This window comes from Schistocerca gregaria, chromosome 2 (genome assembly GCF_023897955.1).
Source record: "Schistocerca gregaria isolate iqSchGreg1 chromosome 2, iqSchGreg1.2, whole genome shotgun sequence".
Taxonomy (NCBI): Eukaryota; Metazoa; Arthropoda; class Insecta; order Orthoptera; family Acrididae; genus Schistocerca; species Schistocerca gregaria.
The window spans coordinates 549129479-549144263 of NC_064921.1; the positions used below are offsets into that span (position 1 = coordinate 549129479).

The 14785-nt window shown below is 39.0% G+C and overlaps 1 protein-coding gene across 1 annotated transcript in view; it reads right to left on the reverse strand.

The window, feature by feature from the left end:
• The window catches only part of LOC126335873 (uncharacterized), a 526091-nt gene that overhangs the window by 218783 nt on the left and 292523 nt on the right, over positions 1-14785 (reverse strand). Inside the window, exon 4 of the mRNA XM_049999346.1 lies at positions 8646-8678. Within this exon, the coding sequence (XP_049855303.1) occupies positions 8646-8678 (33 nt within the window). The remainder of the gene's footprint in view (positions 1-8645; positions 8679-14785) is intronic.

Sequence of the window (14785 nt, forward strand, 5' to 3'; positions counted from 1 at the left end):
CATTTATTCTAGAAGAGTAAATCAACAGTACATGCTGAAAACAGCTACCAAAACTTAATTGTTGTAGGTATAGTATTTCCAGAGCAAAAGCTAGAGAAAAATAGCATATTGAACGTTGGTGACATGTTGATGTTGTCTGTTCGAGATCGGTAACTTAGGGATATTGTTGTTGTGGTCTTCAGACCAGAGACTGGTTTGATGGAGCCCTCCATGCTACTCTTTCCTGTGCAAGCTTCTTCATCTCCAAGTACATACTGCAACCTACATCCTTCTGAATCTGTATAGTGAATTCATCTCTCTACGATTTTTATCCTCCACACTGCCCTCCAATAGAAAAATGGTGATCCCTTGACGCCTCAGAATATACCCTACAAACCAATCCTTTCTTCTAGTCAAGCTGTGCCACAAATTCCTCTCCTTCTCCATTCTATTCAGTGCGTCACATTAGTTTCATGATCTACCCATATAATTTTCAGCATTCTTCTGTAGCACCACATTTCGAAAGCCTATATTCTCTTCTCTTATAAACTAGTTATCGTCCACGTTTCACTTCCACACATGGCTCCGCACCATACAAATACTTTCAGAAAAGACTTTCTGACACTTAAATCTACACTCGATGTTAACAAATTTGTCTTCTTCATAAACGCTTTATATTTTATAACCTCTCTACTTCGACCATCAGTTATTTTGCTCCCCAAATAGCAAAACTCATCTACTACTTTAAGTGTAACAATTCCTGATCTGATTCCCTCAGCGTCACCTGATTTAATTAGACTACATTCCATTATCCTCGTTTTGCTTTTGTTTGTGTTCATCTTATATCCTCCTTTCAAGACACTGTCCATTCCGTTTAACTGCTCTTCCAGGTCCTTTGCTGTCTCTGACAGAGTTACAATGTCATCAGCAAAAATCTAAGTTTTTATTTCTTCTCCATGGATTTTAGTTCTTACTCTTTGCTCACTCCCTTCCCAACCACTGCTCCCCTTTCATGCCCCTCGACTCTTATAACTGCCATCCGGTTTCTGTACAAATTGTAAATAGCCTTTCGCTCCCTGTATTTGATCACTTCCACCTTCAGAACTTGAAAGGGAGTATTCCAATCCAAATTGTCAAAAACCTTCTCTATGTCTACAAATTCTAGAAAGTAGATTTGCTTTTCCTTAATCTGCTTTCTAAGTTAAGTATTAGGGTCAGTATTGCCTCACGTGTTCCAACATTTCTACGGAATCCAAACTAATCCTTCCTGAGGTAGGCTTCTACCAGTTTTTCCATTCGTCTGTAAGGAATTCGTGTTAGTATTTTTCAGCTGTGACTTATTAAACCGATAGTTGGGTAATTTTCACACTTGTCAACACCTGCTTTGTTTGGGATTGGAATTGTTATATTCTTCTTGAGGACTGAGGGTATTTCGCCTGTCTATACTTCTTCCTCATCAGATGGTAGAGTTTCGTCAGGGCTGGCTCTCTCAAGGCAATCAGTAGCTCTAATGGAATGTTGTCTACTCCTGGGGCTTTGTTTCGACATAGGTCTTGCAGTGCTGTGTCAAATTCTTCAAGCAGTATCATAACTTCAATTTCATCTTCATCTACATCCATTTCCATAATATCGCCCTCAAGTACATTGCCCTTATATAGACTCCTTCCACCTTTCTGCTTTCCCTTCTTTGCTTAGAACTGATTCCCCATCTGAGCTCTTGATATTGATAGAGGTAATTCTCTTTTCTCCAAAGGTCTCTTTAATTTTCCTGTAGGCAATATCTGTCTTACCCCTAGTAATATATACCTCTACATTTTTACATTTATCCTCTAGCCGTTTTCTCTTCCTGTCGATCTCATTTTTGAGCCGTTTATATTCTTGTTATGCCTACGTCATTTACTGTATTTTTATATTTTCTCTTTTGATTATTTAAGTTCAATGTCTGTTCTGTTACCCAAGGATTTGTACTAGCCCTCGTCTTTTTACCTAGTTGATCCTCTGCTGCCTTTATAATTTCATCTTTGAAAGCTAACTCATTCTTCCTCACTGCATTTCTTTCCACCGTTCTTGTCAATGGTTCCCTAATGCTCTTCCTGAAACTCTGTACAACCTCTGATTCTTTCAGTTCGTCCAGGTCCCATCTCCTTATATTCTCACCTTTTCGCAGTTTCTTCAGTTTAATCAGTTTAATCTTCAAATGGTTCAAAAGGCTCTGAGAACTATGGGACTTAACATGTGAGGTCATCAGTCCCCTAGAACTTAAAACTACTTAAACCTAACTCACCTAAGGACGTCACACACATCCACGCCCGAGGCAGGATTCGAACCTGCGACCGTCGCGGTCGCGCGGTTCCAGACTGAAGCGCCTAGAACCGCTTGGCCACTCTGGCCGATTCAGTTTAATCTGTTTTCAGTTTAATCTGTTTTCAGTTTAATCTACAGTTCATAACTAATTGATTGTGGTTAGTGTCCACATTTGCCCCTGTCAATGTCTTACAATTTAAGACCTGGTTCCTAAATCTCGGTCTTACCATTATATAATCTGAAACCTTCCAGTGTGTGCAGGCCTCTTCCACGAATACAATCTGCTTTCATGATTTTTAGACCAAGTGTTAGTTATGATTGAGTTATGCTCCGTGCCAAATTCTACCAGAAGGCTTCCTCTTTCATTCCTTATCCCAATTCCGTATTCGCTTACAACTTTTCCTTTCCTTCCTGTCCCTGCTATCGAATTCCAGTCCCAAGTGACTATTAAATTTTCGTCTCCTTTCATTATCAGAATAATTTCTTTCATCTAATCATACATTTCGTAAATCTCTCAGTCGTTTGTGGAGCTAGGTGACACATAGACTTGTACTACTGTGGTAGGCTTGGGCTTCGTGTCTATCGTGACTACAGTAATGCCTTCGCTACCCTGTTTGTAGTAGGTTACCCGTGCCCCTATTTTCGTAATTCACTAGTAACCCTTCTCCTGCATTACCCGTATTTGATTTTGTATTTATAATCAGGTATTCATCTGGTCAAAAGACGTGTTCCTCCTGCCACCGAACTTCACTAACTCCTACTATATCTACCTTTAACCTATCCATTTCCTCACAGTAATTGATAACAGCTAAACAGTCGCAGGATTAAGATTTATTGAAATCCTTTACCACAGTTTCGGTATATCTAAATATACCTTCATCAGAAGCAAAAATACATTAAAATCACATGTAGCAATGGACATCCATAAAAAATCGTGCTAAAGGCGACACTACTAGTGTACGGCAATGAATCACAAACTGTGGAAAAAAAAAGTATCAAAGGGTTTGCGATGCGAGGTGTGATGCGGTAAGAAATGAGGCGGATCTGCGCATCTCTCTCAAATACCTCCATGATATTAGAGAGAGCTTTAATGCGCAGAGGCTGCAGGAGAAGACGATGGGTGATTTCCCACCTGCTGAATTTTTAGTTTTCTACCTTTGTATCTATTTATCAGCTGTGTCTTACAAGTTTATGTTCACTTGGAGTTGTAGAGTCCTCAAAGGATTTGTAATTATTAAATGTTTTATAAAAAAGTAACATTTTTCATTTGTAGTTGCATTTGGCGATCATCAGGTCGTTTTCACTTGTTTTCTTCTGGGATACTGTGCTAGTGATAAATATTTTTTTTCTCCGTATAAAACTAAAAGAAGTGTTACTGACATTGTTTTCCACTATTCTCTGGGATACAAAAAACATTATTTATTTATTTGCCAAGAGTAAAAAATAACCGGCAAATACCTGAAGAGTTTTCTCGACCAACTGGTTGAAAGAAACGCCTGCACTATAAATGGATGAGCACAAATTACCTTTAATTAAGAAAATTCTCGATATCCCTATAGGGATAATAAAAAAAAGAGAAATGAAAACTTACGAAATTTAAGTTCTCTCTATTTAAACTTCTGTCCTGTTCCCTTGTTTCGGAAATCTTTCGCAGCCCGATTTTCTCAAACCCAAAGAAATTTGTGGCTCGCAATTTTTTTTGGGGTAGTGAGGATTTTTTATTTATGCAAAGTTACAGAGATGGGTTTCAATAAGTGTAAAAAGCTTTTTATAGAATGTAATAACCCTAAAGGAAATTTCAGCACAAAGTATAAATTTATGACCTAATAACAGAGTATTTTACTGCTAAACCCAGAAATATTTCACCTTACAATTGAACATAGGTTGGCGAACAGTTGTAAATGCAATCCTGCCAATACAGGTCACCGATGTACTGACGACAGAAATAAGCAATAAGACCATTAGTATAGTAAATTACATAATCAGGTATTAGCTTCATTCCTCAACACGACCTATAATCCCATAATTCAGGCAGCTATGTCATTTCAGCAAAAGTTTGAACAAGAAGATATAGTACAGTAGAATATACATAGAAAAAGTACTGAAATGGTAAACAAACAGTTCTATATTCACAATCAAAGCTTCATCTAATTTCTTTTTGGGTTAGCAGTCTTCTGACTGGTTTGATGCGTGCCGTCACGAATTCCTCTTCTATGCCAATCTCTTCGTCTCAGAGCACTTGCAACCTACGTCCTCCATATTTGCTGGATGTATTCCAATCTCTGTCTTCCTCCACAGTTTTAGCCCTCTACAGCTCCCTCTAGAACCCTGGAAGCTATTCACTGCTTTCTTAACAGATGTTCAGTCAACTGTCCTTTCTCCTTGTCAGTGTTTTCCACACATTCCTTTCCTCTCCATTTCTGCATAGAACGTCCTCATTCGTTACCTTAACAATCCACCTAATTTTCAACATTCATCTGCAGCACCACATCTCAAACGCTTCCATTCTCTTCTGTTCTGTTTTTTCAACAGTCCACATTTCAATAACATGTAATGCAGTGTTTCAAACGTACATTCTCAGAAATTTCTTCCTCAGCTCGAGGGCTATGTTTGATACAAGTAAACTTCTCCTGACCAAAAATGTCCTTTTTGCCAGAGCTAGCCTGCTTTTGATGTCCTCCTTGCTCCATTGGTTATTTTGCTGCCTAGGTATCAGAATTCCTTAACTTCATCTATTTTGTGACCATGAATCTTGCTATTTTCTCGTTGTTCTCATGTCTACTACTTCTCATTACTTTCTTCTTTTTTCGATTTACTCTAAATCCCTATTCTGTATTCATTAGACTGTTCATCATGTAATTCTTCTTCACTTTCGCTCAGAATTTCAATCTCATCAGCGAACTGTATCACTGATATTCTTTCACCTTGAATCTTAGTTCTACTCCTGAAACTTTCTTTTATTTTCATCATTGTTTTTCCGATGTACAAATTGAACAGTAGGAGAGAAAGATTATGTCCCAATCTTACACCATTTGTAAATCGAGTACTTCGTTCTTTGTCGTCCACTCTTACAATTCCGTCTTGGTTCTAGTACATACTGTGTATTACCCATCTCTCCCTGTAGCTTACGTCTATTTTTCTCAGACTTTCGAACATCTTGCACCATATTACACTGTCGAACGCTTTTTCCAAGTCAGCCAATTGTATTAACGTCTCTTCTTTTTTCTTTAGTCTTGCTTCCATTATCAACCGCAACGTCAAAACTGCTTTTCTCGTGCTTTTACGTTTTCTAAAGTCAAACTGATCGTCGTGTGACATATTTTCAGTTCTCTTTTCCATTATTCCGCATATTATTGTTGTCAGCAACTTGGATGCATGAGCTGTTAAGCTGATTGTGCGATAATACTCGCACTTGTCAGGTTTTGCAATCTTCGGAATTGTCAGAATGATATTTTTCGGAAAGTCAGATGATATGTCGCCAGACTCATATAGTCTACACATCAACCAGAATAGTCGTTTTGTTGACACTTCCCTGAATGATTTTAGAAATTCTGAAAGCATTTTATCTATTCCTTCTGCATTCTTTACACTCAGGTACTCCAAAGCTCTCTTAAGTCCTGATTCCAATACTTTATCCCCTATCTCTTGTAAATCGACTCCTGTTTCTTCTTCTACCACATCAGAATAATCTCCTCCCCCCCCCCCCCCCCCCATAGTGGCTTTCAGTGTATTCTTCCCACCTATCCGCTCTCTCCTGCGTATTTAAGATTGTGATTCACTTTGCACTGTTAATGTTACCACCCTTGCTTTTAATGTCACAATGTCACCGAACGTTATTTTGACTTTGCGGTATGCTGCTTCTGTCCTTATGAAAATAATTTCCTTTTCAATTTCTTCACATTTTTGTGTTACAGTTTCATCTCAGCATCCCAACACTTCCTATTTATTTCATTCTTCAGCGACTTCTATTTCTGGATTCCTTAGGTTCCCGGAGCATTTTTGTACTTCCTTCATTCATCGATCAACTGAAGTAGTTCTTCTCTTATCCAAGGTTTCTTAGCAGTTACCTTCTTTGTACCTTTGATTTTCTTTCCAACATGTGTGATGGCCCTTTTTAGAGATGTCCAGTCCTCTTCAACTGCACTGCCTACTAACCTATTCCTTATTTCTGTATCTATAGCGTTAGCGAATCTCAAGCGTATCTCGTCATTCCTTAGTACTTCCGTATCCCATTTCATTGTGTATTGATTCTTCCTGATTAAGCTCTTAACTTCAGCCTACTCTTCACCACTACAGTATTGTGATCTGAGTCTATATATGCTCCTGAGTACGCCTTACAGTCCAATATCTGATTTCGTAATCTCTGACCAAGATGTAATCCAACTGAAATCTTCCTGTATCACCCGGCCTTTTCCAAGTACACCACGCCTCTTGAGATTTTTGAACAGAGTATTCACTATTAATACCTGAAATTTATTACAGAAATCAATTAGTCCTTCTCCTCTATCATTCCATATCCTAAGTCCATATTATCCTATAACGTTTTCTTCTACTTCTTCCCGTACAATTACATTCCAGTTCTAAATGGCTATTAGATTTTGATGTACCTTTACGTACTATTTTACCCTTTCAGTATCCTCACATAGTTACTCTATTTCTTCATCTTCAGCTTGCGGCGTCGGTATTTATACCTGAACTGTCGTTGTCGGTGATGGTTTGCTCTCGATTCTGATAATAACAACCCTATCAATGAACTGTTCACAGTAACACGCTCTCTGTCCTACCTTCCTATTCACAACGAATCCTATTCCCGTTGTACCACTTTCTGCTGCTGCTGATATTACCCTACACTCATATGACCAGAAATCCTTTTCTTATTTCCATTTCACTCCACTGAACTCTACTGTATCTATACAGAGCCTTTTCATTTCTCTTTTCAGATTTTATAGTTCCCCTACAATGTTCAAGCCTCTGACATTCCTCCCCCCGGCTAGTAGAAGGTTATCCTTTCGTAGTTTATTCAGTCTTTTTCTCATCTTCACCTACTCCCTGGCAGTCCTCTCCCGGAGATCTAAATGGGAGACTAGTCCGGAATCCTTTGCCATTGGAGAAATCATCATGATACTCTTTCAGTTATAGGCCACATGTGCTACGGATACAGCTTATGTGTCTTTCATGCAGTGGATTCCATTGCCTTCCTCATCGACATGCCGTTGATCATGGCTTATTGTTCTGTCTTTAGGGGCGGTTTCCGGACCCTCTGTCCTCCGCCTTGTTTGACAAACCCGTTGGCAGAATAAGGGTGACTTCTTAAGCCCGAAGTCTACGGGCGCCAATGCTGATTATTAATCAAAACTTAAGCTTTGGCGGTATTCGAACCTGGAAACTAGGACATTTTGATTACTAATCAAAGGCTCTAGCCCTATACCACAGGTGTAGAGCTTCATCTGTACATATCTGTAAAATGTAAACCTCGAACAAAAGAGGATGGGAGTCAAACAGAAGACGTCTTGTTACCACGAGAAACGTGTGAATAATGAGATTTCGTAGCAAAACCTCACAAAGAAACGTATAGTGACAAAAATCCAAGCACTTTTATATCACTTACTTAGAAAAAGAGTCTAGTCTGTCTAGAGATTCTAGATTTGTTGATTACATAGAGACATAAATAGATAAAAGTAAAATGGAAATTGTAATGACAGTTCTGATTTCACGTTCTCAGGTATTACCTGTCTAGGGAAAAATGTTATTCATTATGAGTGATTTATGTATCGTGTCAAAATCAAGTGATACTGCAGTACCCAATATAAACTCCTGTGGTTGACAAAGTACATAATGCATTCTGTCTTTACTTTGAATGTACATTTGTTCCACTCAACTGCAAGTTTCTACTATTCCCACGTACAACCAATTGTTTCCGTTGCCTCGATATCAGTATCTGGTGTTCTGACCTAAAGTGACAATATTACCTTTTCGGTGCAGTGGAACTGTACAGAGAACTCGAAAAATTATTTAATTGTTGCAGGGCTTACAAACAATACAATCCCCATTACAATCATTTTTCTTAAACTCATATTGTGAAGTTTTTTGGATAATATCGGAATTAAATTTAGTGTGACCATTTTCATAATTTTTTTCTGCGAGAAATATCGTACATTACAAAGTGGATATTAATCACTCGTATGCGATTCATTCAAATCAGAACAGTATAATACTTTAGGCAAGGCTATGATGGTTAATAACGAGACAGGAGCTTGGATAAATCGATATTTCATGCCCCAAGTTCGGAAATGTTAATAATGATATAAATATTCATAACCATAACGCATTTTAGTGCTAGAAAAAAAGAGTTTCTCACTTACAGATGGCAGACGTTATCCGCATCACCAAACAACCTGTAAGAGGAAGAGAATGAGTGTTACGCACATTTATATGCAAAATAGAAGTCATGTTAAAAATTACTGGTAAATACTGTCCGTACTGCTCCTTGTATGAGGATTTACTAGGTACTTACAGCGTGCATACAGGTTTAATGAGTACACATTAGATATAAAAATGGGTAAGATTTTATCGTCAAACTCATATTGTTACATAGTTTCATGCATATATTACACAGCAACTTTTTAATGGCTAGTTTTGATATACAGTAGTCTTTCGAAACTAGTATATGAGTATGTTTCATAAAAATTAGGGCATGGACTACAAAAAACACTGCAAAACATAAAAATATAAAAGGAAACCCAGATGACTATGGGTTAATATTACTATAAGGCATTCCAAGATGAAATGTGATGGCTATTTGGAAACGAAGAATATATATAGTATTCTAATCATAAGGACTGGATTGGTGGATTGAAGAATGCGAAGAAGGAAAATAATAAGAGAAAAATGATGATAAGTTGACTTGAAAATCAAGTGTTTGGAATCGTGTGTAAAAAATACCGGAACTATACTAAACATAAAATTCAGTATTATATCTTTGATAAGGCGCACCCATTTCCTTCCCCATCCATTACCAGGTTTAGCTTGTGCTTCGTCCTTAATAACACAGTCGTCAACAGCCCATTAAGTCCTAATCTTTCAGCGTTGCTTTCAAAATATTGACACCACAGTCACTGGACTTAACCATTAAAATATCAGTGGAGATACCAGATTTATTGATTGAGTACGATTACATGTCATGCCTATTGATAGGATGTGAAGCACATATATAGTTCATGCTTTGGCAGAGGCGTTGTTCACAAAATTATTTGCGAAATTTTGTAACCGAATGAATTTCGTGGAAAATATAGCCATTAATGATGTGGTCAACAGGAACCTCATCATGTGAACTACGTATTTACTATGGGAACTTTCTCCTGATATAGTAAGATGAACTGACCAGAAAAGGAAACCCCTAATATTTGTTTAAGAGGCTACCAATCGAGAACTCCGTAACTTATTTTAAATAGTACGACATTGTAATGGAGTGGTGACTCTTGACTGTTACAATACTTTCCACTTCCCAACAAAACTACGTTTAACGCTGCCTGAAAAATATATCAGGTTGAGAGGATGTGTGGTAGAATTTCAGTGATTACAATAGCGAGTCAAATTCAGAAACGATTTGGCTGTACGACTTCATTTGTCAGTATGAAGCTGAACCCCTTTTGGCCAGGATACATACGCCGAACTGGTACCTAAGCGTGTCATAAAGCCGTTTTATTCTATACTGAGGTAAGCTGGCTTACTGTTGTAACTGGTCCTTGATGTCCTAGATGCAATGATCCCCTGTATGTTCTGTCGGTGACAGATTCGAGGATTTTGTGTACCACAAGTGTAACTGAGTGTCACGCAGCCGGTTTGTAGAGACACGTGCTTTCTGTGGACGAGTATTGTTCTTTTGAAAAATGGCACCTTCACAGTATGTACGTGACGAACAGTTGTGTCGTACTGTCATCTAAATCATTATCTTAAGTCATACTCTATATATTCTCACACAATGACTCCAGGAGAAACATTGCCGAACGTCTCAAAATCGATGCAAGAATGAGCCCTCTCCTAAGAACACCACCATACACGCCTATTATTGTCAACCGGAATCGTGCAGAACTACGATTCATCGCTGAACAGAAATCGATGTCAATCATCAACAACACCCCCCCAATGGATCCCCACACCATGACGTTGGGAGTAACGCCTGTGTATCTCTCCAAAACTCTGGACTAAAGGGACGTCCGACCAAGTCGTGGTAACATCATTAAACACTCTTCTGGACGTTCTACCTGTCACAGAGATATGGAACAATAAGCATTTACGTACCCGCCTGTGGAGTGAGTGTGTTGTAAGTTAAACTTACAACTGACCATGTCTTCAATTTTTTGTCAGGCATCGTATTTTTATATTAGTGGTTTTACAGTATCTTCTGATGAAAGTGTAGCAGGATTTTGTTAGCCTATGATACTGTGACAGAGAATAGTCCTTAAAAGTGGTGGGTAGGTTTGGGTCTGAGATACCGTCCATGACGAGGTTATTTGAGGTGGAACAAAAACTCGGATTGAGGAATAAAATCGGTCGTGTCCGTCTTAAGGAATCATCTCGGCGTTCGACTAAATAGATTGAAGAAAACCACGGGAAACATGTATCTGGATGGCTAGACGGGGATTTTTTACCACTGTCCTCCCAGCTTCTCTTAAAAGAACTAAGACTAATTTGCTGCCTCTTGATCTGGAGGTGATCTTTTAATAAGGACAAAATAAGTAGTGGTTGTGTCAGCAAATAAAATTTGCTTTAACGCTGCCGTAACACGTATCATGGAGGGCCTGTGGAAGGACATCAGCGCATGCTGAAACTATTTGCAACGCAATAACGCTGACCCTCATTTACTCTTTATTATTTTATATTCCCTTCAGGAAGTGAAAGTGGTTTGTATCGCAATATTGTCTACTTAGTAATCGATTTCACATTTGCCCTTATTACACAAAGGTTCCACTGTTTCTTTGCAAAGCATAACGTGGCACGACGCTGTCCACCCACTTCTCTCGGACAGGCTATATCTTTGTATTAAGGCTATTTTGAGCTGTTTCACGCAGCACTGCTTGTCTTGTTAATATCAAGGTTACATCCAGTGGAGGCAGTCCTAAGGTGCAGGTAGAAGGAAAGAAAAGGCCTCCATTTGAAATATGGCAGGTAATGCACCATTAATGGCGGCAATTTCCTAATGCTCTTCCCGCGACCCCACGGCAACTTTCTCTTCCCTCTCCCGCACGCTCTACTCACAATCAGAATATTTTCGGCTCACGGCCTTAATATCATTCAACGAGCACTAGATTGTGTCTGATTTGAAGATTTGACTTAATATGGCCCGTAACTACGCTATTAAGCTAACAGCCTGAGAAATTGTAGACATCGTTCGTGACATGCTGTGTCCGGTCACGAGAAACCCGTTCTGTGCTGGGGACTCACAGATGACACATTGGTCACCTTGTAACAGGATGACCCATTTTGTTATTCTAGACGATAATTTTGCGTGTATGACTTGTTAACGCTTATACACGGCGATACGATTAACTACATTACACTAACCAAATCGAACAACTTGCATACTTTCATTTTGTCTGCAGTGCAGTGGAACGTATTCAAAATATACTAAGTTGTGAAATCCACGCTCAAATTGCGAACGCCCAAGATATCGGACTAATACCGCCCAACAGCTATAATCGGAAAAACAGAATGCTGATATTGTTTTCAATATTGTTTGTTACAACAAATCAAACATTCTGTCTATGATTTGCGAGTCATGGTTTGTTCCACTAGCCACAGTCACAGCCATATCCACAGATACTAGCAACAGAACTGGCGACTGCTAACATTCAGCCCAAGTTCCATTAATTTGTCAGTGCCTGAGCACGAACAACAGTTTTACCAATAGATCAGACGCAAAACAGTCCACGCCATAACATAGGTCACGTCGGATTTTCCTTAACACTCATGGTGAAAGAAGGTAGACGTAGGTTAGTTCGCGTCATCCCAATGTCTTCTAAAGACCTCATCACTCCGCAGATGATCAAGCATATTACAACAGTCTGCAGAACATTCATGTTAGAGCACCTCCAGTTCATTAACAAGATTGAAATTTTCGCTCTGGAGTGGAGTGTGCGGTGATATGAAACTTCCTGGCAGATTAAAACTGTTTGCCGGACCGAGACTCGAACTCGGGACCTTTGACTTTCGCGGGCAAGGGCTCTACCGACTGAGCTACCCAAGCACGACTCAGTCCCCGTCCTCACAGCTGTACTTCTGCCAGTACCTCGTCTCCTACCTTCCAAACTTTACAGAAGCTCTCCTTTAAAGCTGCGAGGACGCGGCTTGAGTCGTGCTTGGGTAGTTCAGTTGGTAGAGCACTTGCCCGCGAAAGGCAAAGGTCCCGAGGTCGAGTTTCGGTCCGGCACACAGTTTTAATCTGCCAGGAAGTTTCATTAAAAAGATGTCATTAACCTTCTGATCCCTCTTCTCGCATCTTACTCCGAAGCTCTAAAAAACATACACAGAAACCAAGTCCACATCTTATTCAGTCCTACCTACGTTTCGACGTTCCTTGGAGCCCCCTTTCCTTAAGTCTGTAGAGTGACAGGAGGAAGATATTATATCCATAACATCCGGTCTCTAAACTGCAACCAAATTCTCCTAGCCCCGACTGCAGTCGTATATTATCCTGCACTCCATTATTAAAAAAATAAAAAAAGTGACCACATCAAATTATTCACCTTTCTCGTTAAAATCTCCCCCGAACCGGCAACTCCATTCCCAGGCCCATAGTAGAGTTGCCAATGATGGTACAAGAGCTGGCCATATGAGGGGTAGTGTTATACAATCATCGTATCAAAGAAAGTACGGTAAACTAATCACCTTCCTGAAAGTTATAAAAATCACCAGCCGACAAGTTAGGTATTTATGTTACAAAAATCACTCATTCTACTACTCGATACGTCCTTCCACCAGCGCCACGTTCGTATACATTCCATTGCCAGAACTGGATAATGAAATAGGTTTACTAACAATGTGACATCCATTCCACCAACACCCCCAACCGGAAACCAACTTAAGGACAACTGTTTCAACAAAATTATTTTTTTAGCTTTTTTGGCACTCAAAAGTACCTTACATTTATTCTCATATTTAGATAACACTTTATTACAAATTCTTCTGTTACTTTAGGAAAACTAAATACTAGTAACACTTGTGTATAGTTTTGTGTATCTCATGTACCATGCTGTTTTTGAGGTGGTATTATTGTGATTCCTTTTAGTTTCTTGGCAATATTCCTGTCCTAAATGGAGCATTGACGATGTCAGAAGTGGGAGATTAATTTTCGAGAGTGAATAAATTTTATTTCTTTCCTAACTCATAACTGAGTCATTTCCTTTGTTTTTTCTTTGCATCAGCAGCTTTCCTATGTACCCTCCTGGAGATATGGTTTCAAAGCTGCATTTGTTATCAGCTGCACTAAGCTGAGATATTTGGATGATTTCCTTTTCCTTAATGTTTTCCTCGTGTTCGTCTTTACTTTCACTGTTAATGGAACTTCAAAGTTTTATTTGTAATTACAAAAAATAAAACCTACCACAGTGCCATATTTTCGGACGTTATTAGCTTCGCGGGCACGCGCTTTGTACACTATCTTTCCTGTGTATCTTGCGAAGGATGCAAAGGGATGGGCTCTTAAGCGTAATGGAACATTTCGAATATTAAAGTAGAATGGCATCTTTTGCATGCATATAGCCAATGGAGATTTATATTATCATATTCATGTTACACTGTGCGCTCTCTCATAAGCTACTTTTGCAACATCTAAGCTAAAAATCATAATTTTTTCACTATAACCTACGCTTCTTATTACATAGTTGTCTTTGATGTATAGTTGTTATTAAGCATACTTTCGTAGAGTGGTATACATGCGGGCGCCCAGAAAGTATCATTATAACTGAATCTGGTTGATATCTAGTTTTCAGATGTCGAATATGTGTGAACCCCAAACATGTGCCCTAACTCTACAAATACCGGGAATACAACTAGAAGTATTTCCGGGAAAATGTCTGTTACGCTCAAGAACCTTAAGATGTCCACTGCTTTTCTTCTTTGGTAATTAAATTTCCGCTTTAGTTTCACACCTGAAGGTGCACCCGTGGTAGAGGTAGTCTGACTAATAATGAAAAAGGTATGTGTTTTGGGTTCTAACCGAGCCACTGTTTCAATTATTAATAAAAATAATCACAATTTCAAATGAAAAATTCCGTATAAGGAGGTTCTAACAGAATTTCAGGGCAACCATTGGCCCATGAGGTAGGAAACTGCCCTACGAAAACGGAATAATTAGCAGTTATCAGCGGCAAGCGGATGCAGGAGGCAGTATTAAAGACAAATCATGTATATTCACAGAAATTTCCTGTAACTGAAAAAGTGTTGAGATGCTTTGTCCATTGGCAAAAAGTTCCGGAACTGTTCTCCATGCGGATCTCCAAGA